Here is a 27,282-nt window from a genome sequence, read left to right on the forward strand (position 1 = left end):
AACTTTAAATTGTTTTCATTCTGTCTTTTCCCCTTCAATAGACTGCATCCCCACAACAAAGGGAAATGATGGATCAGGCAGCTGCTCAGTTAGCTCAGGACAATTGTGAATTAGCTTGCTGTTTTATTCAGAAGACTGCAGTAGAAAAAGCAGGCCCTGAGATGGACAAGAGATTAGCAACTGTAAGTGTTTAGCGTTTGCCATTTAAGTATTTTTTTTTTTTTCTGTTTAAGAAAATGCCTCATAACAAGAACCTCAGTGACTTTTTTTTATTTGCAGGAATTTGAACTGAGAAAACATGCTAGGCAAGAAGGGCGCAGGTACTGTGATCCTGTTGTGTTAACATACCAAGCTGAGCGGATGCCAGAGCAAATCAGGCTAAAAGTGAGAATTGGGGGCTTTGTCTCTCTCTTGCCCATCTTTGTTTTCTTTCTGCTCTAGTTGCTTAAACTCTTCACCAAGACTAAGACAGTAGGGTTAAATGTAGATATTTCTGAGACAGATCCCACCTCAGCCTATCATTTGAAGGCCATCTGTGGAGAACACATGTAGGTACCTTAGATAGGGGAGTCTGGCTGGCTCAGTTGGTAGAGTGTGTGACTCTTGATCTTAGGGATAGAGTTCAAACCTCACATGAGGGATTAAAATTAAATTAAAATTACCTTCTCTCTCTCTTTTTTTTTTGGATACTTGATTTCTTCTTCTTTTTTAAAGATTTTATTTATTTAGTTGACAGCACAAGCAGGGGGAGTGGCAGGCAAAGGGAGAGGAAAAAGCAGCCTCCATGGCTGAGCAGGGAGCTCGATCCCAGGACCTGGGATCATTACCTTAGCCGAAGGCAGACACTTAACTAACTGAGCCACCCAGGTGCCCCAAGATAAAATTACTTTAAGAGATTACTTAAAGATAAAATCTTTAAAGGGGGGTGTGTGTGTGTATGTATAAGTGTATAAATACAAATAACCTTAGATGTATACACCTCCCAGTTGTTGAAGTGCTCCCATAAAGAGTTGATGTGCCTGTTAGTTTTTGTGTTTCACAACTTGGTCTTCCTTTCTGGTACTTAAGTTTTTATTGCTACCTGTTGGTGAGAAGATGAGGTGAAAAATCTGATCATTTTTTACCAGTTCCTTTGGAGAATTGCACTTTGTATGGTTTTGAGGCATTTTCCAGTGGAAAAACTCAAATGAATTTATAAATGACAGGCACTCTTTACATGATTCAGGGAAATGGGAAACACTGTGAATTGTGTGCAGATGCGTGCATACTGAGTCATGCATCCAACATCAATATGTTGTAGTGACTCCTGTGTCCCTTCTCAGAAGAACCCCTGTGCTTACTCCCATGCAAACTTTCCACTTTGAAAAAACTTGCCTTCAGTTTGTGAAGAGGATCCTGTCAAAATAGGTTTTCTTCTTCACAGGTTGGTGGTGTGGACCCAAAGCAGCTGGCTGTTTACGAAGAGTTTGCACGCAATGTGCCTGGCTTCCTGCCCACAAATGATTTAAGTCAGCCCACAGGATTTTTAGCTCAACCCATGAAGGTAAATTGTTGCCTGGGATTAAATCGAATGTTTGACATTTTAATTTGAATGTTTTTAGGTGTTAATCTGTCACTTGCTTCCTGTGAGCTTAAGTTATAGGGGGAAAATGTACCCACAGTTACTGAGCATAGCATATGTGCTGTGTTCATATGGGGGATTTTTTTTTTAAATGCATGAGGTTCATTTTCATGTTTGGCCTAACTAGAGGAATTTACATGGTGACCCCCATGGCTTTGCTGTATTTTGTAAAAACATTTTCTAAGGGTTTGAAATATATATAGAAAAGTTGAAGATGTAGGGATGGGGAAATCTTTTCCCCCTTAAACCATTTGAATACAAGATACCCTCATACCCCAGTCACTCTTGAAAACTCTGGTGTGTTACCTAAAAAGACATTCTGTAGTATAGCTGTTGCAATCAGGAAGTTACCACAGATACAGTAATACCTAATCCTTAGACCTCATTCAGGTTTTATGAAGTGTCCCAATACCACCTTTTTATAGTAAAAGGACCTATTTCAGAATCATACATTTCAGTTAGTTTTATTTTTAAAATTTACCCCATGTTAGTCCGATACAGCACCTCACTTTTTCCTCCTCTTTCATGACCTCAACACTTCTACAGATTTATAGGCCAGTTATTTTGTAGAATGGCCTGATTCGCATTTGTCCAGTATGTTGTCAGGAGTAGATTCAGATCCAGCATCTTTGATATATTTATCACAGAATTGATGCTGTGTTATTATTCTATCATGCTTTGACACTTGAACTGAGTACTACATTTTTCCATTGTTCAGATTACCTAATTTCCTAGGCTGTGTTCTACCCCATTATTTATTTTGCTTGCTTTGATTATTTGATTGTGTTGATGTCTGGTGGGTTTTCCTCAATCAAATGAAATACCTCTCCCCTCATCCTTGCCTTGCACTGCCCCACCTAATGTTATTAAGATCGAATAGTTCAGGAAGGGGACTGGAAGAGCCCCTCTATGTTTTGATGGGGGGGAAAAAAAGTGGGGGGGCGCTCCTGGGTGGCTCCGTTGGTTGAGTGTCTCCCTTCAGCTCGGGTTATGGTCCCAGGGTCCTGGGATCAAGCCCTGCATTGGGCTTCCTTCTTGGTGAGGAGCCTACTTCTGAACCCTCTCCTCTCAGCTGCTGTACTCATTAGCTATCTCTGTCTCTCAAATAAATAAAATCTTCGGGGGTGGGGGGAGTTTTTTTAAAAACAAAAAAATTCAGGGATGTAAACATACTAAAAGACTTTTTAATTGATGTATAAGCCAGTGAAAAAAATCTTAAAAATTTTTGCTTATCTCTTTCTTGGTTGTTTCCTTTTCTAAAACAGCAAGCTTGGGCAACAGATGATGTAGCTCAGATTTATGATAAGTGCATTACAGAATTGGAGCAGCACCTACATGCCATCCCGCCAACTTTGGCCATGAATCCTCAAGCTCAGGCTCTTAGAAGTCTTTTGGAGGTTGTAGTATTATCTCGAAACTCTCGGGATGCTATAGCTGCTCTTGGATTGCTCCAGAAGGTTAGTTCTTAAATGTTACTTTTAAGAAGAGACTAGGTTTGTAAATAGAGTGACCCACGCCATCATCTCCTTAGGTTATCTTAAGATTTTAAAATTAAGGTAAAATAAGTTCTTTTTGGTAATAAGCAGGTAATTTTCTGTAGAATATAGTTGTGTCCATTACTGATGGTGAAATGGGAAAGTTGGTTTTTTTTTTTTTTTTTTTCCCATTAAGATTTTTTGAAAATACAGTTAAGAAACTTTAAAAGATCGCAGTTTAGATTTGGAGGAGTAGGTTGATACCAAGTACTTGGGTGATGTGGGAAGGTTGGCGGGGAGCATTAGACTTTGACTGTGTAGGGACAGTGGGCCTGTCATGTGAAGAACACAGTGAACATAAACTAGATAGAATTTAGAGAGGGAGAGAGAGAGAGAGTGAGTGTGTGTGTGTGTGTGTGTGTGTGTGTGTGTGTGTGTGTGTTAGGGTAAGTGAAAAGCATTTTGGTGAGCACAGACATTGTTCACTGGAAGCTTTAGAGGGTGTGTTGTAGTTTTTGTTAAGGTTCGTTTTTTGGCTTTGATAGTTGGGTCAAGTACTATATTATTCATGTTTGTGAATACTGTTTTTCTTCCATAGGCTGTAGAGGGTTTACTAGATGCCACAAGTGGTGCTGATGCTGACCTGTTGCTGCGCTACAGGGAGTGCCACCTTTTGGTCTTAAAAGCTCTTCAAGATGGTCGGGCATACGGGTCTCCGTGGTGTAACAAACAGATCACAAGGTCGGTAACCATCTTAGAGAAGAGTACTATTTATTGGACTGTTTTCTAACATACATGCCCTGTTTATGTCCGGACTTTCTAGAAGTTAACTTTCTAGAAGTTAAGCGAGACATTTCTTCCAGTCCTGAGTAGTGAGAATTGTTGATTGCTTGGCCCTTTCCAGTTTGTTGCCCATGATGAATGTGGAAAACCAGTACCTTGCTTTGGGGGATAAATTGTGTATCATTGGTTTTTAAAGGTTTTAGTGATTTCATAGCAGTGGTGTTCGTATATAAATATTTCATTGTCTTAAATGGAATCCTTTGTTTTCTAGACTTTGAGAGCAAAGCTTGAGTTTTAACACTGGGTTGTCTTTTTTCTATTTCATTATTGGCTGTTTTGAATCTTAGATACTAATTTGCTGTTGGTTCTCAAAGCATCCTTAATTTGGAATAAATTACCATTGAATAAAATTGTTTATTTGATACAGTACGGTTAGGCCTTTAAAGAAATACTTTTTCTAGGTGCCTAATTGAATGTCGGGATGAATATAAATACAATGTGGAAGCAGTGGAGTTGCTCATTCGTAATCATTTGGTTAATATGCAGCAGTATGATCTTCACCTAGCTCAGGTATGGAGGAAATTTTCTTAAACAGGAAAAGGTACTCTGGTTAGTTGGGAAATGTGTTTGCTGTCTTAAGTGTTGTCTATCTTACATTGTGCTTTCTGTGTTGCCAGTCAATGGAGAATGGTTTAAACTACATGGCCGTGGCATTTGCTATGCAATTGGTAAAAATCCTGTTGGTGGATGAAAGGAGTGTTGCTCATGTTACTGAGGCAGATCTATTCCACACCATTGAAACTCTCATGAGGATTAATGCTCACTCCAGAGGCAATGCTCCAGAAGGGTGAGGATGAAGTGTTTTGGGATCTTTGTGTATTCAGTCTTATGAAGGAGCTTTAAAAATGAATGTGCAGACTTAATAAGTAATGTTACCTGTAGAAACTTGCTGTATGTATAGTATGTGGGAAGCTTTAGTGAGACCTAATATTGTCCCGTTAAGTATGAAGCCTTAACTAACTGCCCAGCCTTCTTGCTCTAGAGCAAGCAGTATGTACAGTACTAGACTTAGTGTCAAGAGCCCTGTGTTTAAGCCCTGCCTCTGCCACTTTAAAATTTGAGTTTTCATAAGTTGATTTACCTTTTCTTAAATAAAATAGAAATATCTCAAAGAATTGTTGAAATTAAGATAAATAACAAACCATGGCACACGGTAGGCGCACAGTGAGTATTTGTTGACTGTGAACATCGATCAGCTCCATTTCAACAGGCACTATTTTTGGGGGGTTAACAGAAGTGGCTTAACCAAGGTCAGTTATTTGTGTATTATGTGGTTATGAGTAAATAGAGACCAAGGATAGGTGTGTTTAAATATGGAAGTCACTGTTGTGGTTTCTATTAAATAAGCAAATTGTCCAACTGTGTGTGTCTGTGAAATTGCAACCATAGTAGACTGATTTTCACTCTGGATTTATTGTACTAGATTGCCCCAGCTGATGGAAGTAGTGCGATCCAACTATGAAGCAATGATTGATCGTGCTCATGGAGGCCCTAACTTTATGATGCATTCTGGAATCTCTCAAGCCTCAGAATATGATGATCCTCCAGGCCTGAGGGAGAAGGCAGAGTATCTTCTGAGGGAATGGGTGAATCTCTACCATTCAGCAGCAGCTGGCCGTGACAGTACCAAAGCTTTCTCTGCGTTTGTTGGACAGGTAGAGCTTTTGGAAAGAAAGGTGCTTTTTATTCAACATAAGTAGGGTGTGATGCCTCCAATATTTAAGCTCAGTATTACGTACCTGTGGTCAGACAGTTACCTCCATACTCATGTAAACCAAAAATTGTCACCATCATTACTCTGTTAAATTGATAAAGCCTGTTTCTTTTCCTCATCTTTGGGTGCTAACCAGTAAATTAAACATTTCATGTTCCCTTTAGTTCTACTTATCCCATTTCATTTGTCATAGTTACAAAGTATGGGATCAGATAATGAATAATGAAATTGCCAGATGTATGTCATAATTTTACTAGCTTGATAACTAGGGGCTTATGGGCTAACAAAATTCTCACAATAGCTCATTTTTTTTTTTTTAAGATTTTATTTATTTATTTGACAGAGATCACAAGTAGGCAGAGAGGAGGAGGGGAAGCAGGCTCCCTGCCGAGCAGAGAGCTTGATGTGGGGCTCGATCCCAAGACCCTGGGATCATGACCTGAGCCGAAAGCAGAGGCTTTAACCCACTGAGCCACCCTGGCGCCCCTATTTAAAAAAAAAATAAGAAAACACTAAAAACTTAAATGGGTGGAACCTTTTCTTACATTTTCTAAATTAAGTAGCTTATTTACCTAAAACTGACTAACAGGTTCTTTTGGAAAATGGCTTACTGTATTTGTTTGCATTTGATTTGATCTAAATTGAACTTTGAATTAAAGTAGGAAGCAAGTTCCTAGAACAATTAGGTTTGGAAAGAATGTTTGTAAACAGGAGGAACAGACAAAAATGTAGAAAGAGAGCAGCAGTACCATTTAGCATTCTGTTTTTGATCATTACTGTCTGTTTTCAACCACTGGAGGGATTCATACCCGATTGTCAGTGTGTCCTAATCATACTACTTAATGGCAAGAATGGTACTTGTGCTGACTGCCTTTAGAATTCCTTTAGTAGAACTTTTGTAATGTTTATTCAGGGAGTGATATTTGTTTATCTGTTAATTTCTGCAGATTGACCATTGTATTTCTTTAAACCGAGATGAAAGTTTAGGAGTACTACCAAAGAAAGATTGCAAATTAGTTCTATTACCAGATAAATGATAGTAAGAGCTGATTTAAATTTTAGAAGTTAGAAATTGGATTTACTTTTTAAGATGAATTTTAACTTAGTTAAATAAATCATACAGTACAGTAGCTCTGTACCCAACAAAATTCTAAAATACACTTTATTGCATGGGTGTTACTGAATGTTTATAGTTTGATTTCTGATTTGGATAGAACTCTGAATCACTTGGTTTTTGCGATCATCAGTATTTCATGGGTATGGATGTGGCACCTGTCTCAGCTCTTCTGCTGGTTTATTTGCTCTTGTTTCTTCTCTCTGCTTAAGAAAGTATAATTTATACTTTTCTGTTCTCTTTTGTATCCTTTTGAGAATTCTTTCCTCCTTGTGTTCCCTCTTGATCGCAGCCATTTGTCTTCATTACCTTAACCCCCTGTTAGTTTTTAAGATTTCAGTGTACCAGAAGTCCCTCTGCTGACGTTCTGCCTTGCCTTTAGTACATTAATGTCAGTTCAGTTATTTTATTGCTTATCAAGGGACAGTGATTTGTTTTAAAATTTCCAAGATAATGGTCAAGTTTTCATTCTGGGCTTGGTTTCTTTAAGTAAGCACTGACCTCCCTCCCTCTCTCTGCACCCTTAACTCTTTTTGTACTGTCTTCTTTCATACTAGCCAAATAACTTCTCTGCTCTGCTTCACTTCCAAATCATATGTCATAAAATTTGTACTTTTATACTTTAAAAGAACATTTTCTTTTAAACTGAATTTACTTTAAAATAAACCTCAGTTTTCATTAAAATAGCCAGATTAGATCTGTGGCTGTTTTTTTTTGGTACCCATTTATCATACAAATTATTACTTGATTTTCCTGTTGCAGCTGGCTGGAGTTTCAAAAATTTTGTTATTGGTTGATTCAGTTGGAAGAAGTTAAATTCTGTGGGAAAGTAAAATAAAAATATATGGCATTTAATTTCCTACGTGGGGGAAGTATGAATTGGCTAGAATGTCTTCATATGATTTTAGTGGGCTCCTGAAAGTTGGTTTATTTGTCTACTTAAATTTCCACATTATTTGGCTGTGGACTGTTCAAAATTGCCATGTTATTATCTCTTCTGTTCCATCTTTGCTGTTCTCCATTAAACTTAAAACTGAGGAATTCTGTCATTGATCCTTAATGGAGAAGTCATTTTCATGACACCTTTTTTAAAGTAAGAATTAGAAATGTGACAAGGAGTGAATAAGAGAATACCTCTTAAGCATGAAGATTAAAAATTGAGGTATATTATCTCATGTTTTTTTGTTTTTATGTATCTATCTATATATATATTTTTGTTGTTGTTCCCTTGGTAGATGCACCAACAAGGAATCCTGAAGACTGATGACCTCATAACGAGGTTCTTTCGTCTGTGTACTGAAATGTGTGTTGAAATCAGTTACCGTGCTCAGGCAGAGCAGCAGCACAATCCTGCTGCTAATCCCACCATGATCCGAGCCAAGTGCTATCACAACCTGGATGCCTTTGTCCGACTCATTGCTCTGCTAGTAAAACACTCAGGGGAGGCCACCAACACTGTCACAAAGATTAATCTGCTGAACAAGGTCTGAACTACTTTTTTTGCCTTAGTCTTAGTATGCTTGAAATCTGCGTCAGTGGTTCTCAGGGTCCAGCCTGTTCCTCAGAACATTTTGTAAGATCCCTTCAGTCCTGAAATTAAATTTGTAGGTAGTAGTATAAACATAATCACTAAATTTTAGAAGAGTATGGTACTTTAACTTAAGACCACGGGTGGTGGGGGGAACAGTGTATTTCAGTATGTTAATGTTTGGTAATGACTACATTGGAAGATACTTAGATAGTATAAAATTTTCACCTGTGTACAGAATCACTGTGAATGGAATACTGATACACTGATAATAGATCAGCAGTTCAAACACCAGAAGTAATGTTGCAATTGTCTTGATTTTTCTGAAAAGAAACAAAATAGTTTTCTTTGACATACACAGTGGAGTTCCTGGAAATTTGACTATTAAAACTACAAAAACAAACTTAGGGTTTGTGGGTAATTAACATACAGGTTATCCTGTCCCTCACTCTTCGGTGGGAAGATTAAGTGGAATGCAGGATGGCTCTTCGTATGAGACATTTCTGCAACCCAAAATCGTCCCTGGCCCCTCCCATCTCCTAAATGTCAAGAGAAGTATAAACCATTTTGCCTCATCAGTTTCACATCAGACCAGAAAAATTAGGTTTTTAGATTGTATTAACATAATGGAATATGATATACCATGCCTATTTTCAGAGCTCTAGAAAAACCAGTGGGTTTGTGGAGAGTATACAGTTCTGGTTGAAGATTATTGAAATTCAAAGAAAATACAAAATTCTGCAGGCCACATCAAACCAGTATATGGCCCCTTTGGCTGCCAGCATATAATGTCTATTCAGATGGCATGTCTCTTTCTTTAATGTGGGGCACAAGAGTGTGAAAAGAAAGCATGTCTAGGGAGTGATAAAAGTGAATTATCTTGATGATTTACAGGCTCTAATCTGTATGCTCTGTAGGTCCTTGGTATAGTAGTGGGAGTTCTCCTGCAGGACCATGATGTTCGGCAAAGTGAATTTCAGCAGCTTCCCTACCATCGAATTTTTATCATGTTGCTTTTGGAACTCAATGCACCTGAGCATGTATTGGAAACCATTAATTTCCAGACACTTACAGCTTTCTGGTGAGTATTATTGAATTTAATAGAGATTTCTCGTTAAGGATTGCTGTTCTTAGTGGTAAAACTTGAGAAGTAGTACTCTTGTGGATTTGAGGCATGTTGATTTGAAAACTAGCTTGTATGTTTTCTACTTACACTGATGTGTTTGTATTTAAGTTGGACCTTGCTTCTGATGAAGGTTTTTGTCTTTCAGCAATACATTCCATATCTTGAGGCCTACCAAAGCTCCTGGCTTTGTGTATGCCTGGCTTGAACTGATCTCTCATCGGATATTTATTGCAAGAATGCTGGCACATACGCCACAGCAGAAGGTGTGGCTGCAGTTTATCTTCTACAGATGAAGACTGTAACTACTTGGAGCTTATTATTAGCACTCTTAGTCACTTAGTAATAATTGTACTCCTTCCTGGCTTAGTCAAGAATTATTTAATGTGGAGTAAAGTTATGGAGAAGGTTTAACCAGTACTTGACTGCCTGTGCCTAGAAGCCATTCCTCAGTGATTAGGGTATTGCTCCTCCAGGTCTGTTGTGAGCAGTGTGTTAATCTTGCTTAAGAACTTTAAAAAAAAAAAGTCAAAACCTTGGAGTACCTTCAAATAAAACTTGGGTAATGGAGCTCTAGAACCTGCCAGTTTTACAGGTTCTCACTCCAAATGCTAAAGCTTTCACTATCAAGAGTGATGAAGACCACTGGTCTATATTTGAAGAAATTAGTATCAAGTCCTAGTAAAGAGTTTTTAAAGTGTAATTACAAATAAACACAGTTAACATGACAGGTTTTTCTCCCATCTTGGAATTTAATGGCATATGAATAGAAAGCATCCCTGATTAGCCCTTAAGAAGAAAATGTGACTACTTACGTGGTTGGCAAAAAAGAGAGGGAGATAATCCTTAAATGGAGTGGGTTTTATTTGGTATTCCAGGAGGAGGAACACAATAACATAAACTTGTCCAAAAGAACATAGTTTGTATAGTTGGGAGTTGATGATAGGCCATGTTTGGCTGAGAAGATTTGTGTTGTGAACTTTTTATAAACTGCAAGTTACTGAACAGGAGTTGGAAGTGGGAAAGGAAATAGTTGAGACCTAGGACTTAATTAAAAGAAGGAGTTAAGAAAACAGACCTCTGTCAGTTTCTTAATTGTCTGTTTTGTTTTGTGTCTGAAATTTTCTGAGTTTCCTTGTCCTCTTTAAATTTTGCTTATAGGAACAAGGACCTCTGTATATCCTGGAATTTCTGGAGGCACGCCCCGCCCCTTTTAACGATTTATTTCTCATTAAAGAGAGAGTGTGAGCGCATGCATACATGGCGGGGGTAGGGGCAGAGGGAAAGAAGCTCAAGCAGACTCCCCATGAGGAGGGAGCTGGACAGGGAGCTCCGTCTCCTGACCCTGAGATCACAACCTGAGCCAAAATCAAGAGTCCGGTGCTCAGCCAGCTGAGACACTGAGGCACCCCTGGAGCCATTTTGTTGTAAATATTATTTCTCACTGTTGACATAATTACGCTTAGTCCCTTTTCATGCCAGTCTTTGCAGTACTTAATGTCCGTATTCTCTAGTTACATTAGTATGAAGATGATAATAAGTCACAGTGTAGCTGCCTGGGCAACTTTTTGGTGATAGAACAGCAGCTGAGTATAATTATGGCTCATGTACGTTTCTTTCTTTCAGGGATGGCCTATGTATGCGCAGCTACTGATTGATTTATTCAAATATTTAGCGCCTTTCCTTAGAAATGTGGAACTCACCAAACCTATGCAAATCCTCTATAAGGTAATTAATTTGCAGTTACACATTAAAATACTTTAAACCTAAAATTTTGAACACTGTCAACTGGGGATATGAGGCCTAATTTTTTTTTTATTAATTCTTTTTAAAAAAAATTTGTATTTATTTATTTGAGAGAGGGCATTGGGGGACGGGGGAAAGGGAGAGGGAACTCTATCCAGGGCTTGATCCCAGGACCCTGAAATCATGACCTGAGCTGAAGTCAGACACTTAACCGACTGAGTCACCAAGTACCCCAATTTTCCTATTAAGTTTTTAAAGAATAACAGATCCTCAGGAAAACACAAAAATCAAGTGTACTTCATAATCAGTCCCCAGAAAGGGTATTCATAGGTTCAACTTCAGTAGATGCTGCTAGTTTTACAAAGTGTATGTGTCCATTAACTCTTACACCAGCATATCGCTGGTATTGTCTGTTTTTTGTTTTAGCCATTTTGGCAGTTGTGCAGTTAGGATCTCACTGTGAATGAATTTTGCATATTCTTGATTTTTTAATGAGCACAGTGGCCATTTGGGTATCATTTGGTGATGTTCCTTTTTATAGTTCTTTGCTCATCTTTTCACCAGATTATGTTTTTCTTATTTTTAAGTAGGAATTCTTCATATATTCTGGATATGAGCCCTTTGTTTAATACATAATCAATATTTCCAAATCACTCTTGTGGCTTACCTTTTTATTCCCTTAAAAATAGGTGTCTTGAGGAATGGAAACTTTTTTAATTTAATGTAGTAAAAATGATCCAAGTTTTTGCTTTCGTTAAATGTTGGCTTTTGTATCTCATGTTGGCTTTGCCAATCCCAAATTGCAACCTTTTCTGCTTGTACTCTGTTCATTGCCCAAGAACCTATGTTATTCTGGCTTTTGTGTTACCATAATATGATCTGTCTCATATTCATTATTGTGTATGGGTGAGGTTCATTTCCTCATCCTTCCTAGTACTGCCACCCCATAGTAAGTAATGTAAGGCTTTTGAGTACCATTTTTTATTCCCCATTGAATTGATTGGGCACCTTTTTCAAAATAATTGACTATTTGTGTATGCGTGTCTTTCTGGTTGATCTGTTTATCTGTTCCTAGGCCAGTACCAAACTGTCTTGATTTGTAAGACTTACTGTAAAGCAGTAAGCAGAGTAAATCCTCCTCACTTTGCTCTTTTTTAAAGATTATTTTGGCTATTTAATGTCATTTGCCATTGCATAAAGAACTGCATAGTCAGCTCGACTTCGGAAAGCTGGCTGGGGTTTAGATTGAGATTGCGATGGATCTGTAGATCACTTCGGAGAGAATAGAGACCTCTTAATAATACCGAGCCTTTCAGTCTTGAACATGTATGTTTCAATTTAGTTAGGTCTTTAATTTTACTCTGTAATGCTTTGTAGTTTTCCAGCATAGAGGTTTTCAGCCTCTTTCTTTAGAATTATCCTTAGTTATTTGATGTTTTTTGTAAAATTGTAAAATACCTTTTAAATTTTTTTCTTGTTTGCTGGCAGCATATAGAAACAAAACTGATTTTTTTTATATTGCCCAGCTACCTTGTAGCTGCGTATCTAGCTACCTAACTAAATTTACTTTTTCTGAGAGCTTATCTGTGTCTTTTGTGGGGAGAAGTGTATTCTTTTTTTTTTTTTTTTAAAGATTATTTATTTATTAGCCTGCTCACATGCACAAGCAGGGGGAGCAGCAGGCTGGCTCTCTGCTGAGCAAGGAACCCAGTGCACACATGGATGTGGGTCATGACCTGAGGCGAAGGCAGAGGCTTAACTGACTGAGCCTCCATGGCGTCCCAGGAAGTGTGTTCTATATATACAGTCATTTCATCTACATACAACAGTGGATTTTTGCTTTACTTTTACCTGCCTTATTGTCATTGGCCAGTAACTCCACAACTGTGTTGAGTAGAAGATGGTGATAATGTCATGTTTGTCTCCTTAATGATCATAAAGAAAGCTTTCAGTAATTCACCATTATATTTTTATAAATCTACAGTTTTGTTTTACAGATGCCATTATCTGAATAAGGAAATGCCCTTCTATTAATAATTTGTTGAGTTTTAAAATTTCATTAAATGGGTATTGAGTTATATTGAATGCTTTTTTAAAATGGAAAATTTTTTTGTTAATAACTCCATCAATTTAAGCTGCCATTGCATTTGGGACCATTTCATCATGATATATCACTGTGATTTCTGTTTCTAAGATTTAAGATTTTTGTGTGATTTTTCACATCAAGCTTTGGTATCAAGAGGATGCAAATCTCATTAAAAGAATTAGAAAAAATTGAGATTGGGAAAATTGTATTCATTTTTCCTTAAGTACTTACAATGAAGATTTTGCCGGTAAAGCCATCTAAGCCTGGATTTTAATCTTTTCAAGGATACCAGCTTTGTTTCGCCCTCTTTCAGTACTTTTTAGAACATGTAATTGATTTTCCTCTTTTACTTTCTTGGTTTTCATTAGTTGTTTTTTCCAGCTTCTGAAGACAGAATTTTTTGCCTTTTAATTAATTAGTTAATTTATTTTTGCCAGCCTCTTAAAGCATACACATTTAAGGTGTAAACTCCCCAAAGCTGGTTTTTGGTGATTTCCAGATGTAAATATTTTGGTAAAAAGCCTGTAATTTGTTACCGTAGTATATACTTTTGTCTTTTTTACTTACAGTAGTATAAATGTTACTCTCATTTCCTAAGTTAATGCGGAAAACAGCCAATGTTTTGTTTTTGTTTTTGTTTTTGTTTTTAAATAGGGTACTTTGAGAGTGCTTCTGGTTCTTTTGCATGATTTCCCTGAGTTCCTTTGTGATTACCATTATGGATTCTGTGATGTGATCCCACCTAATTGTATTCAGCTAAGAAATCTCATCCTGAGTGCCTTCCCAAGAAACATGAGGCTCCCAGACCCATTCACTCCTAATCTGAAGGTAAAGTTCCAAACAGTGCAAGGAGAAGTAAGTTATATCTTAGAATTTGAGCCCTTTCTCTAGTGGTAGACCTGTTTAACCCCTCTCTTCTCAGGCATATACACACACAAGTTGTTAGGTGAGGATGCTGTTGGGCGGTGGGGGGAGATCACGTTATTAAGCTTGCTGAATGTTAGTTCACAGTATTTGCCTAGCTGCTATTTTAAATTAATTTTGATAGTAAATTGATTTTTATAGAACCTTAATAGAGGTGTTGAACCAGTTATTTGCTGGGTGGCCCTGGTGGCACAGAATTGTAGAACAGAACTTTGTAATGCTCTTATTTCAAAGGTATTTTTTATATGTGTAACCCTGATGTGGCTACTGTAATTTTTATGTATTTTGTACTCTTTTCTTTTACATGCATTATTTATTTACTTACTTGTAAGTAGCAAGTATGATGTTCTGTTCTGCTGGGGCTTTTTTTTTTTTTTTAAGATTTTATTTATTTATTTGACAGCGCACACAAGTAGGCAGAGAGGCAGGCAGAGAGAGAGAGGGAAGCAGGCTCCCTGGCGAGCAGAGAGTCCGATGCAGGGCTCGATTCCAGGACCCTGGGATCACAACCCGAGCCGAAGGCAGAGGCTCAACCCACTGAGCCACCCAGGCATCACCCCCCGCCTTAAAAAAAGATTTTATTTCTTTATTTGATCACAAGTAGGCAGAGAGGCAGGCGGGGGGTGGTGGAAAGCATGATCCCTGCTGAGCAGAGAGCCCGATGTGGGACTCATCCCAGGACCCTGAGATGATGACCTGAGATGAAGGCAGAGGCTTAACCCACTGAGTCACCCAGGTGCCCCTGGGGCCTCTTTTTAAAGACTAGAACTGTTAGGGTGAGGAATCTCCTCTGTATTCTTTTTTGAAATCCAAGTCCAGGAAACAAACTTTTAGTGGTATATGTTAGATCTCGTCACAGAAGTTACCTTATCCAGCCTTAATTTAGGAAGGTGCCCTCCCTTAATTTAGAAAGATATATATAAGAAAATTTATTACAGAACGAGAGATTTGTATCATTTTGGAGATAGATTCTTTTAATTAAAGATTAATAAGAAGTGGCAGCTCTCATCAGGACATTTATAATGTACAGTTTTGGAAAAACAATCCTACCACTTTTTAAGGCAGAGACAAAGAATTTACTGTTAACTCTACATATACTTCTGGTTTTGATTATTTTATCTGTCTGCTGCAGGTGGATATGTTGAGTGAAATTAACATTGCACCCCGGATTCTTACCAATTTTACTGGAGTGATGCCACCTCAGTTCAAAAAGGATTTGGATTCCTATCTTAAAACTCGGTCACCGGTCACTTTTCTGTCTGATTTGCGAAGCAACCTACAGGTTAACTGGTTTGACTTAAAACTTTTATCTGTCTTTCATAGAAAGCATTTTGTAGGCATAGTCCTGTGGATGGCCTATTTGGGAACGAGTTTTTTTTTTTTTTTTTTAAGATTTTATTTATTTGAGAGACAGTGAGGAGGAGCACGAGCAGGGGGAGGGCATAGGGAGAGGGAGAAGCAGACTCCTAGCTGAGCAAGGAGCCTGATGCAGGACTCAATCCCAGGACCTTGGGATCATGATCCAAGCTGAAGACAGATGCATGACTGAGCCACTTAGGTACACCTGGGAGTTAGTGTTTTCAACTGAATTTAAATTTTTTTAAAACATAAATGTTATTTCTAATGGTTGGATGAGATTATATGAGATTACCTGGATTATGCATTTTATTATTTCATTTAATCACGGACACAAAGCTATTGCCTTGGAAGAGGCAACCAGGGAATAGGCTTGTTTTCTTTAAGAATAATACTGCTGATAATCAGTTCCTGTCAGTCCTCCCAAGATTGTTCTAAATGGATTCTGGTTGTTGGGTGTACAGAAGAGGACTTGAAATTGTGTTATCTTTCCAGTCCTTCCATACCAGAAAACTACTTTTTCCCCTCCAAATATTTTTTTTCTCTGAGAAAAATTAAAATTAAGATTTCATTAATTTCCAAAATGAATGTGGGGCTCAGACTCACAGCCTGGTTGTCAAGAGTCTCTCACCACCTGCTGAACCAGCCAGACGCCCCTCCAGATATTTTATGTAGTTGAGATAATGCATAGTCTGATTTACAAACTTTTTACTTGTTTGCTGAGTGCTTTTTAAAGTTTTGGCTTCCAAAGGGAAATCATGTTTTTGTTACTGACCCAGCCATCCTTAAGCAATTATGTATTTGTTCAGCAACCTCACAAAGTCATGCAAATTTCTAAAATTTAAATCACAGATGTTGAGAGTAGTTCAGCTCTTCTATGAAGGCATAAAAAGGGCTAGAAATACTGTATCCTCTGTGAAAATAAGTAGCTTTGTTTCGTTCGTTTAGGTATCCAATGAGCCTGGCAATCGTTATAACCTCCAGCTCATCAATGCACTGGTGCTCTACGTAGGGACTCAGGCCATTGCACACATCCACAACAAGGGTAGTACGCCATCAATGAGCACGATCACCCACTCGGCTCACATGGACATCTTCCAGAACCTAGCTGTGGACTTGGACACTGAAGGTGAGTGAGGCCAGCCAGTTCTGAGAGTTAAGTTCTCTGCACCTTTTGCCACAGTCTGATCATAAAAATATTTTAAGCCACAACAGACACATAGTTATTTTACCAGTATGTTTATGGCTGTATTTTTTTTTAAATTTTAATCCCACTATTAATTAATCATCACAGTGCTACATCAGTTTCAAGTGTACAATATAGTAATTCAGTAGTTCCATACATCACCCAGTGGTCATCGTAAGTGCAGTCCTTAATTTTCATCGCCTGTTTAATCCATCTCTACACCCACTCCCCGTTGGTAACCACCAGATTGTTCCCTAAAATTAAGTCTGATTCTTGCTTTGACTCTCATTTTTTTCTTTTGCTTGTTTCTTAAATTTCACATAGAGTAAAATCATATGGTATTTGTCTTTCTTTGCTGGCTCTTTTATCTTTAGTTGTATACGATCTGCTTAATGCAAAAAAATTGGAGAAATGGAAAGCAATATCCAGAATCCCTACCACATTACTTAGTATTTCAGTGGTATGATTACACTATTTTTTTCTAGCGTGAAAATGAACATTTTCTTTTTACTAGCCTCTCTTTAAAAATAAGCTCATCTTAGATTGTTTTGTCAGCCTACCTTTCTCCCCAGCATTTATTAGTGTCTGTCAGGCAACTTGTTAAATATTAGGTATATAAAAATTAACATAGGATTTTCCTTAACCTGCTTTTTGGAAAGTTGACAGTATATAATTCTTCCCAAAGGTTGCATCTTGCCTGGTCGAATCACATTTCTTTTGGTCTTCTATATTCATTCTTAATAGAGACCCCAGTAGGTACTAATCAACTACGTAGCCTTGCTTATTTTAACACAAAAGTACTTTATTTAAATTTTTTTTTTTTTTTTTTTTCCCTCAAAGTAGGCTCGAGCCCCACAGGGATTTGAATTCAGGTGACCCGGTGATCAACAGCTGGATGATGCTTAACCAACTGAGCCACTCAGGCACCCTTAACATACATATACCTTAAAAAGGATGCCTACTTTTAACTTGGCTGTTATCAGTTCTGGAGAGGGTAGTTAATCTTGATATACAAACACTTGCTTGTCTGTGAAGGGATCTGAAACAGTGTAAAATCAAGATTTAACAAGACTGAACACCATTATGTCCACACCGCATAGCCTTTAGTGTTAAAGCTCACTTGGATAGCCTTATAAACATGAATAATAAGCAGAGGCAGACAACCAGATCTAGTTAATAGGTATTTATTCCAATATAGTCTAAACTAGCAGTTCTCAAAGTGTGGAGTGGAAGCCCTAAGGGGTATCCCTAAGACCCTTTTACATAAGAGCTATGAGGCCAAAACTTCTTTCGCAGTAATGATATGTGTGTATACTCAAGTTGTCATGAGTGTACAGTGGAGTTTTCCAGGGGCTACAAAAAACACAGTATTGGAACACATTGAACATGGGGCAGAAGAATCCAGCTGTCTGTTAAGCGACATTAAAGAAATCTGTGAAATTGATATTCTTCCCTAATTTTTTTTTTTAAATATTTATTTGACAGAGGTCACAAGTAGGCAGAGAGGCAGGCAGAGAGAGAGAGAGGAGGAAGCAGGCTCCCTGCTGAGCAGAGAGCCCAATGCGGGACTCAATCCCAGGACCCGAGATCATGACCTGAGCCGAAGGCTGAGGCTTAACCCACTGAGCCACCCAGGTGCCCCTTCCCTAATTTTTTTAAATGCTTATATGCAGTGGGTCTGTTTTTAAATATTAAAAAAAATGAAGATACAAAGTAACAACCTCCCACCCAGAAATGGAAACACTGGGGACTCAAGAACTACTGGTTAAAACTAAAGGATACTGTGAAAACCTGTATCATAAATCCAAACCTTAGCCCCTCAGAATGATTTGTTTTTTTATGTTGGCTTTTCATGTGAGACAGATCTGCAATAAAATGAGTTTTCTGAATTTCTAGGTCGGTATCTCTTCCTTAATGCCATTGCAAATCAGCTGCGGTACCCAAATAGCCACACTCACTACTTCAGCTGTACCATGCTGTACCTTTTTGCAGAAGCCAACACTGAAGCTATCCAAGAACAGATTACAAGGTAAGGGAGATGTTTTTCAGATAATTCTAAGTGGTGCTTCTTCCCCTTTGTTAGGAAGATTTTTTTCCCCATGTAGTCAGTATTGAATATCTTTCACCTGTTAAATAGGAGATACAGTTGTGAGCAAAATGGACATGGTTCCTGACCTAGCAGTTGATTAGTCTGATAGACACAAAATGACAAGTAGAGAATTACAAATTCTAATCATTGCTAAAATAAAAGGTTTTTAACAAAAGGTACTGGCATTTTGATTGAAAGTCAGCAGTTTCTTCTCTCAGGTGGTAGTAGTGGTGGTGATGTTTTTTTGTCCAGAGTCCTGAATCCACACAGGCCTGTTAAAAGCCATCTAAAGAACTTAGGCTTTTCTTTATCATCTAGTCTAGGAGAAGTATGAAAGAGAAATAACCAAATCATACGTGTTTTTCTTTCCCCCTCTTTTTTGATGTAATGGTAGTTTAGGAATCTGTGCAGACTGCTTAGTCTGCATAGCACTGGAGATTGGGCAATGGGTAGGTTCTGGTGAAAGAGATACACACATCGTAAAAAGTGGGCCAGACTATTATCGGATACTGTTATCTTTACCTTAACTCAGTCTTCTAGGCTCACTAATGGGAAGAGGGGCAGGATACAAACACAGGTTTTCTAATTCCAGAATCCACCTGCATTAACCATACTATATATATAGACATTAGTCCACTTGTCATTAGTAAAGTTACTAACTTTTGCATGTAGTTTCATACTCAAGGAGAAAAGTTAGGGAAAAAGGTAAAGGAGAAGTCGTAAATTTCTAGGTTTCTCTGTGCAGTAACTAACCTTTTTTCCCCTTCAGGGTTCTCTTGGAACGGTTGATTGTAAATAGGCCACATCCTTGGGGTCTTCTTATTACCTTCATTGAGCTGATTAAAAATCCAGCGTTTAAGTTCTGGAACCACGAGTTTGTACACTGTGCCCCAGAAATTGAAAAGTGAGTTCAAAGTCATTTTTTATTTAAGAATGAGAAACAGATGATGGCTCTAGCTGGGGTGGGTGATTAAGAAGGTTAATGACAGCCAAAGCTCATATGACCCAAGATACTGCCAGGTCTGAAGTTTTTTTCACAAACTTGTAACTGTCTCTGTTTTCAGGTTATTCCAGTCGGTTGCACAGTGCTGCATGGGACAGAAGCAGGCTCAGCAAGTAATGGAAGGGACAGGTGCCAGTTAGATGGAACTGCATCTCTGCTGTAAATGTGTCACAGCCTGGAAGTCCCACTGCACCAGGTTTATAAACTGGCTGAAGAATCCTTTCAGCTCTTCCTGACTTTCCCAGCCCTCTGGTTTCCGGGTACCTGCCCCAATTACTGTTTGGGTCAGCTTCCTATGTGGGCACGTTCCAAAGTTTAAATGCTTTTTATTGACTCTTGGCCAAAATTTAGAAGATGCTGTGAATATCATTTTGAACTGTGTAAATATATGAAAGATAAAACCTTTGTCTGGAACTTCTTGGGTTTGTGCAAAATGTGTCCAAGGCTAGTAGGTAAACTTGGTACCTGCCTAGCTTGTAACTGAAGGCTGTTGATGCCATGCACTTGTCTGGGGATATAACATAACTCCATGTCTCTGACATTCCTGGTGTCCCAAAGAATAGCAAAAAATGCCAGTTTAAAATATTGTGTAACTTATTTTTTTAATGTGGACAGGGGACCCTGAAAATCACAAAGGTGTTAAAAATGTGTATGTGCTACTATTTGGTATGTTTAGGGAACATGGGAAGAGCTCACAATTGAGATCCCATGGATTTTTGTTTTGCTTCTTCCCCAAATCTGAAGCTGACTGCTGGGAGAGCATCATTTTCTCATTTCAAGTGGAGAACTTATCTCTTTAGGCCCCAAGATACAGTCAGCTCTTTTGATAAAGGGAAGCCACATCACGCCTACAAGTGCCCCTAGCTCTCTCTTCATACTTGTAAATTGTGGGAAAGGGGACTAATAGTGTATGAATTGCCCTTCCTCCTTCCCAGTGAATAGCCATACAGGCTATGTTGAACAACAAAAAAGTCAAAAGGACCAATACAGCCCCTTTTGTAAAGATTTTGAATGTTTTGTAAATGTATTGGTCCATGTGTTGTATTTTGTAGCCTTTCTAGTTCCTGGGCTCTAGCTCCCTTACTTGTATGTGTATGCATACTGTAGTCAAAACATTAAAGTCATGACATACGTGTGAGTCCACTGTGCCTTTCTCAGTAGCAGCAGCCAGTGCTGGTGGTGAGGAGGAAAGTGGACGGCCCCGTCTCACAGAGCCTGGGGCCATGAGGAAACATCACTTCTTGCTGAACGATGAGATCTTTCCTACTAACCTGGCATGTTTCAACAGTAGAAAATCACTGGAGCAGGTTTCTGTGATGAAAGAATTACAAAAGATTTTTCATACCCTTTCTCCTCGTGGGATTTTGATATATTTAAAATTTATGCCACTTAAAAAATACCTTACCTTTGATTGTCAAGTTCTATGGCCACAGAGGACAAAAAGGTTCAAGATTAAATAGAAATTTTAACAAGTAAGGTCTGAATGTCATTGGTGTCTTATCTTAGGGTTCCTTCCCTTAAGGTGAGCTGTGCCATCTATAGCAAACTTCAGATTGCTGAGGAAGTAAAACAGTTGCTGAGTGCCAGCGCCATATAGCTCATCAAACCCTCAAACAGGAAAAACAGTCTTGGAGGGAAGAAGCTTGCTCAAAATAGACCCAGGTCTACTTTAAAGTCCATGACCTTACTATTTACTAAAGATCAAGACCTTACTACTATCACATTTCTGCTAACTCTAGTTCAGACTGAGAATGAAACAGTTAAACGATTTATTGGTCTTAGTAACCATCAGCAGTTTCCAATTTTAGACTGTGCCCAATCTTCAAACAGTTCGCCTTACCTCAGAGTTAACCCTAACACATCACCTTTGCTACTTTTCCTTTTGGCACTTAAAGGAAAAGTGAAGCAAAAGATCCAAATTTTCATTTTTTTCAAACATCGGTGAATATTATCTTAGAATAAAGTTCTTGTTGATGTTTCTTCAGGCAACACAAAACCTGCTAACTTGTCAGTTCCAACAACTGGTGTAAGATCATCTTCTGACCATAGCGAACCTGCAAGGCCTGCTGTTCCCTCCAGCTCAGTTTCATGTACACCTCCTTGTTACCTAGTAAATCTTGTTCAGATTTTAAGTCTGTGGCATAGTTTTGCAGGGTCAACAAAACACTGTCCCGAAGAAGCTGTCTCCATGATGCTTTGAGTTTCGGGATATTTGTGATTGTCAGGCTGTCCTCTTCCCTTTTATTATCTCCCCATCCATCCTGGTCTTTAAACTCTCTGAACTCCTCAGCAGACATGCACAGTACCTAGAAGCAATCATTGGGTCCTTTAAATCGTGTATTTCTAAATTTAGAGAAGCCTGTCTTGACAGCATTTAAGTGTGTGCTCCCTCGTCCCATGTTTCCTTTCTCGTCTAAGCTCTAAATATTTTTTGGCTATTCTCAGCCCTTTACCTTGAGTGTGGTGGTCAGTTCCTCTTCAGTGAGTATCTCCTCACGCCCAATCACAAAGGCTCCCTCTTCCCCAACCATTTCCAGTTTACATAAGAAATCCCAGCGTTCATACAGTAGGAGTCTCTCAGCTTCAGCTTTTGTTCCTGTAGATAGTAACAGTGTTAACGTCTCCATATATCCAGCAGTTCCTTTCTTCTTAATCTACTACCCAGTTTCCAAAGAATGGGGCAGCTGCTCTTTAAGAGCACCTGGGGTGGGCACAGAGACCTATCCACTGGTGTCCCAAGATTGGATCAACCAGACACTCACCCTGTAATGCTGCTTCACGAACTGTCACCATCTGAATGTCAGCTGTGTCATCCGTGTTGTCAGGATATGGTTCAACAAAACCATACATATGAATCAGTTGCCAATTAGCCATTTGCCCGTAAGTGTTGAAAATTTCATGGCCTTTAGGAATGGGCTGAGTGGCCACCATCCGAAGACAATTCTGGGGTGGAAGGGAGAAGCTGGGAATAGGCACTACCCTGGCCAGCCCCATGAAGATTAATTCCCTCTTCGGAAGATCTTCCCAGTGGGTACAGTTCAGCACTGGAATTGACGATACACCTACCCACATTTTACTTTTACTTTTAGTTCCTATTAAAGTCCTGTATAGGTATATCTCAGATTGTATAGGATCGGTTCCACACCACCACAAAAAAGCAAATACTGTTTAAAAAAAAAAAATGAGTCAAATGAACTTTTTCGTGTCCCAGTGCATATAAAATGTATTTCAAAAAACAGCTTTTTTGCTCAATAGTGCTAACCACCACCTGAGCTTTCTGGGAGTTGTAATTACTGATCAGATCACCAAAACAAATAGAGTAATAATGGAAACGTTTGAAATATTGCAATTCTTGCAATTTTAATTCTTCCCAAAATAGGACACACAGTCATGAAGCAAGAGGGTACCTGGGTGGTTCAGCCATTAAGATTCTGCCTTCGGTTCAGGTCATGATCCCAGGGTCCTGGGATTGAACCCTGCATCAGGTTCCCTGTTTAGCAGGAAGCCTGCTGCTCCCAAAGGGGCGGGCGGGGAAAGGCACCGATAGACTTGCTCAACACAGGGTTGCCACAAACCTTCAATTTGTAAAAAGCACAGTATCTGAGGGGAAACATGCCTATACAGTAGAATCAAAGAGGTGAGACTTAGAAAAGGTCAAGTTCAGCCTCATTGCTTTATTAGGTGAGTCTCTGCTCAAGTCATCTGCAGTACTTAAAAAGCTGCTTGTTTTTAAAAAGGAACAATTAAACCCCAAGGGAAAATGGCAGATGGAGGCCAGGATTAAAAAGTAGCCATTCCCTAACTGCATAAACTTGATCTTTTCTTAACAACTTTCCACTTAGTAAATGGAATTGATATAACCCTGGTATTACCTTGGACCCAATGTAGGACCATCCCCTCCCCCTCCCTGCTTCTCCCCACGAAGTACTGACCTATAGCCAACCTCTGACACCAAGGAAATGATGGCAGTAGCTTAGAAAAATAACCACAACTTTCTTTGCGGGTACTGAGGTTTTGTGTTCCAACTGTTCGGAATATGCAAACCACCTACGTCACAAGAAAAGCTAACTTCACCTCTGTTTTTACCACGAGGAGAACGGAGCCCACTTAGCCTAACTCTCAGACCAGCATAAATGACAAGCGCTGGTTTGAATCAAATGCCTGATCATCAGTGCACATAAGAACAGTAAGAGGGATGCACTCACGGGAGAGTATTCTAGATTGGCATTATGACTGGCTAAGTGGTTTAGTATGTCCGCAGCAGGCACCATCAAAGGGGAGTTTGGCTCCTCATCCTCCTCTTCCTCCAGCGGTTCCTGAAAGCTGCCACAGAGAGAACTCTGCTAAAGCCGTGCGGCTGAGACTGGGGTGCGGTTCCCTGTTCTTTCCCCTCTTACCCCCCCCCCCCCCCCGAGTTAGTTCGAAAGGAAGAAAGTCCTTCAGGGTTCTGCTCACTGACCTGTAGGCCATCACAAGAGCCACGAGCTGGCGGTAGAGTTCCAGGGAGCGAACCCTGGGGCTGAAAAGATCCGGGTGGGTTTCCATGAAGGGCAACACGATGGAATAGTACTCGCTGCGGATGTTGGCCAAGTCCTTCTCCACGGCCTCCGGTACCCCTGTGCCCTGCAGCAGTCGCCTGCGCTCCTCCTCAGGCCTGCAGTGACACCCCACCGGGACTAGTGCCTGGGGACCCGGTCCCCGGCCAGGGCGGTTCGAGCCAGGCTCCGGTGCTGGTGCTCCCCACCCCCTACTAAGGCGCTCACCAGAACATGGGGTGCTCCAATCTGCCCAGCTCCGGCCAGAGCGCAAAGTAGGGGCTCCAGGGCGAGGCCGGCGCCTGCAGCTCGTGCAGCAGCGCCAGCAGCAGCGGCACCCAGCCCGACTGGCTCTGCAGCGCGCCTCGCTCTGAGGGAGACACGGAGGTGAAAACCCGCGCCGCTGCGCGGCCCGCCTCCCCGTCGCGTCCCCGCCGGCGCACCCACCTCGCTCCAGCAGGCCGCCAATGGAGCAGGTGTGCTGCGAAAGGAGGGCGGCCCGCGGCACGGCGAACAGCAGCTCCCCGGGCTGCACGCTCTCCCGGGCCACCATGCCGTAACCGGCCACCGTTCCCTGCCGGCTCACCGCCACCTGAACCGGGCAGCCGCGGGTCAGAGAAGGCCTGCGCCCCCGCCCCCACCGCCGCGCACGCCAGCCCGCACCCCCTGCCTCTTCACCTTGGGACTCAGCTCCAGCCCAACCTGCCGACACCAGCTCAGGAAACCGGCCACCGGGTCCGGGTCCGCGTCGCTGCAGCCCACAGGCCCCGCCACCTGGAACGAACTAGCGCCGTGGAGAGGGCCCGCCCCGGAGAACACGCGGGAGCAGACGGAGGCGCGAGAGGAGGGAGGGTTCTCGGTAGGGGGAGGGGGCGCGGAGGGCAGCCAGGGACCCCTGCAAGCGAGCGGAGCAGGGGAGCGGCGGAAAGGGGCGCGTCCCGCTCCCCTTTCCTGCTACTTACCCGCCGGCGCTTCGCCTCCGTCGCCATTGCCGAGGCCGCGCGCGTCAGGAGGTCTACGCCGGCGTTGCCGGCGTTTCCGGCGTTTCCGGCGTCCCACAAAAGGCCTTTTTGGGGGTGGGGCTTACGCCCCGACGCCACGTGACGTTCGCCCGGGCCTCGGACGGGTAGGGAGTTGCACCTGGTCAAATCACTCCTCCGGGCAACGTCCTTCTGAAGCCCGGGAGTTCGCAGTTGGGTTTAGGAAACGGGCGGTCGGACGTCTCCCTGTATCGCCTCGAGCCTGGTTCCGAGCCAGGCCCAACTCTCTCCCCTTTGTCTCCAAGAGCTGAGACATTTCGGAGAACAAAACTCAGTTTCTGGATACCAGCGCGAGGGCCTCCCGGGTGACCGGCTGTGAGCGCACCCAAGTGGGCGGCCGGCCTGCCTTCCTCATCGGGACTGGTCGTTAGGATAATCGAAGATGTTCTTTGCACAGAGCTGGGGTGCGCGCGCCTGCGTGCCCGGGCGCCGTGGGGCAGGTCTTGTGCGCTTCCGAGGGGCATGGGAAGGGTTCTCAGAACGGGAATAAACAACCTTTGCACGCACTCGCTGGTGTATCCCTCTGTTTTTCATCATACGCATATGGTGGGGTTTATTTTTATTTACGTGCTGTATTGACACGTAGCAGGAACGCTATGTTTATTGAGTTAATGAGTCAGAAGTGGTGGTTAAACATAGGAAAGTAGCATGCTGTTGAGTTTAGAAAATGAAGCGGGGTTTTGAAGTCCTGCAATGCTAAAGCCAGCTCCTAGCTTGACTGCTTCTTAGGGCAAATCCCTTATCCTGAGGCTCTGTTTCTTCACCTGTGAAACTATGGTTATATATATCCAGTGGAATTAATGTAAGGATTGGAGAGACACCTGGGTAGCTCAGGTAAGCATCTGTCTTCAGTTGGAGGTCGGGTTCTCAAGGTCCTGGGATCGCCTAGCCCCGCTCCCCCAGCCACCCCGCCCCTCCCCCTCCCCCCTTCGCCGCTCATGGTCTCTCTCAAATAAAAAAATTTAAAAAAAAAATAATAATTAGTAAGATAATGTGAGGAGACCTGGAAATAAGTGGGGCACCTGGCTGGTTCATTTGGTAGAGCAGGTGACTCTTGATCACCCGGTGGTCCTGAGTTCAAGCCCCAAGGTGGGGGTAGAGTTTTAGAAAAGGAAAAAACAAAAAACAAAAAACAAAAACCGGAAATAGAAACATGGATGGGAACTCCTGCATTTTCAGTCCCACCTAAGCCCAAGAAGCACCAACCTCAAGGCTGCCTTTTCAAAAGCTTCCTGTGATGGGCCTGATGTTACCATACTCGAATTCTTCTTCATTTCTTTATTAGTTTGCCAGCACAGTTAACTTTCTACTTTGACAAGGGTTTTATTTGTTTTACATTTTGTCATCTCAAAGTTTCATGACATCAGCCACTGGAATACACAAAATTAGGTTCTTCACTTTATACGGAAAGGAAAATAACTCCTTTAAAAGTTCACTTTGACCAAAGAGACAACCTCCGATGGAAAACCACACGCAGGAAGACCCAATATACATATATATATATATATAATGTATAGATATTTATAGATATCTCATCTGAAAGAACACAGGAAAAAAAAAATCCAAGGTCTGCAGCGCTATCTACAGTAAGAGAGATTAATTCTACCAGCTTTTCAAACAGTCACATTTGATATTCAAAGGAAGCACGTGAGTGAATAGAACTGGGGACAGACGAACACTCCACCAGGCTCTAGAGCAGTCTAGTAATGGCTTAAGATTCTAGAAGGGGGTGATATGTGCCAAGGAAAGGTGGATGCAGGTGTCCGCTCAGCCTCAGCACCCCACACGCAACTGTCCCCTCCACAGCCCTGCAGTTCGCATCGCTCTCTCACCTCTGGTTTCAGGTTGTGTGGCAACTGATTTAGGCTCCGAGACCAGTGGCTCTGCTTTCTGGGCCAA

At 40.9% G+C, this 27,282-nt stretch overlaps 2 protein-coding genes across 11 annotated transcripts in view; one reads left to right on the plus strand and one right to left on the minus strand.

Moving 5' to 3' along the window:
* Positions 1–20,378, plus strand: part of CNOT1 (CCR4-NOT transcription complex subunit 1) — a 108,062-nt gene extending 87,684 nt beyond the window's left edge. For 5 of the 10 annotated variants that reach the window (XM_032854317.1, XM_032854319.1, XM_032854318.1 and 2 more), the window contains 18 exons: positions 42–182; positions 280–384; positions 1,424–1,543; positions 2,887–3,078; positions 3,695–3,837; positions 4,341–4,449; positions 4,557–4,726; positions 5,363–5,615; positions 8,003–8,251; positions 9,213–9,376; positions 9,567–9,684; positions 11,045–11,146; positions 13,905–14,078; positions 15,307–15,456; positions 16,479–16,659; positions 18,613–18,745; positions 19,575–19,709; positions 19,870–20,378. In XM_032854317.1, the coding sequence (XP_032710208.1) occupies positions 42–182; positions 280–384; positions 1,424–1,543; positions 2,887–3,078; positions 3,695–3,837; positions 4,341–4,449; positions 4,557–4,726; positions 5,363–5,615; positions 8,003–8,251; positions 9,213–9,376; positions 9,567–9,684; positions 11,045–11,146; positions 13,905–14,078; positions 15,307–15,456; positions 16,479–16,659; positions 18,613–18,745; positions 19,575–19,709; positions 19,870–19,948 (2,718 nt within the window). In that variant the 3' untranslated portion in view covers positions 19,949–20,378. Of the gene's footprint in view, positions 1–41; positions 183–279; positions 385–1,423; positions 1,544–2,886; positions 3,079–3,694; positions 3,838–4,340; positions 4,450–4,556; positions 4,727–5,362; positions 5,616–8,002; positions 8,252–9,212; positions 9,377–9,566; positions 9,720–11,044; positions 11,147–13,904; positions 14,079–15,306; positions 15,457–16,478; positions 16,660–18,612; positions 18,746–19,574; positions 19,710–19,869 lie in introns of those variants that run through there. The other 5 variants (XM_032854321.1, XM_032854323.1, XM_032854322.1 and 2 more) reach the window with 2 other exon arrangements.
* Positions 20,379–20,634: 256 nt separating this feature from the next.
* On the minus strand, positions 20,635–25,363 carry SETD6 (SET domain containing 6, protein lysine methyltransferase). The gene is made up of 9 exons (XM_032854328.1): positions 25,306–25,363; positions 25,022–25,117; positions 24,791–24,935; positions 24,572–24,713; positions 24,268–24,462; positions 24,014–24,131; positions 22,571–22,751; positions 22,262–22,404; positions 20,635–22,114 (listed from the first exon to the last, which is right to left on the minus strand). Exons 1-9 carry the CDS (start codon positions 25,330–25,332, stop codon positions 21,809–21,811), a joined length of 1,353 nt encoding a protein of 450 aa, XP_032710219.1. The 5' UTR covers positions 25,333–25,363; the 3' UTR covers positions 20,635–21,808.
* Positions 25,364–27,282: the final 1,919 nt, after the last annotated feature.

This window comes from Lontra canadensis, unplaced genomic scaffold (assembly GCF_010015895.1).
Source record: "Lontra canadensis isolate GAN:19392208 unplaced genomic scaffold, GSC_riverotter_1.0 scaffold8, whole genome shotgun sequence".
Lineage (NCBI taxonomy): Eukaryota > Metazoa > Chordata > Mammalia > Carnivora > Mustelidae > Lontra > Lontra canadensis.

Coding starts and splice junctions, on each gene's coding strand:
- SETD6 (XM_032854328.1), bottom strand. CDS start 25,332: ATGGCGACGGAGGCGAAGCGCCGGCGG. Junction 25,118..25,305: donor CGGAGGCGAAGCGCCGGCGG/GTAAGTAGCAGG, acceptor AGTTCGTTCCAG/GTGGCGGGGCCTGTGGGCTG. Junction 22,405..22,570: donor TCGTGAAGCAGCATTACAGG/GTGAGTGTCTGG, acceptor TACTATCTACAG/GAACAAAAGCTGAAGCTGAG.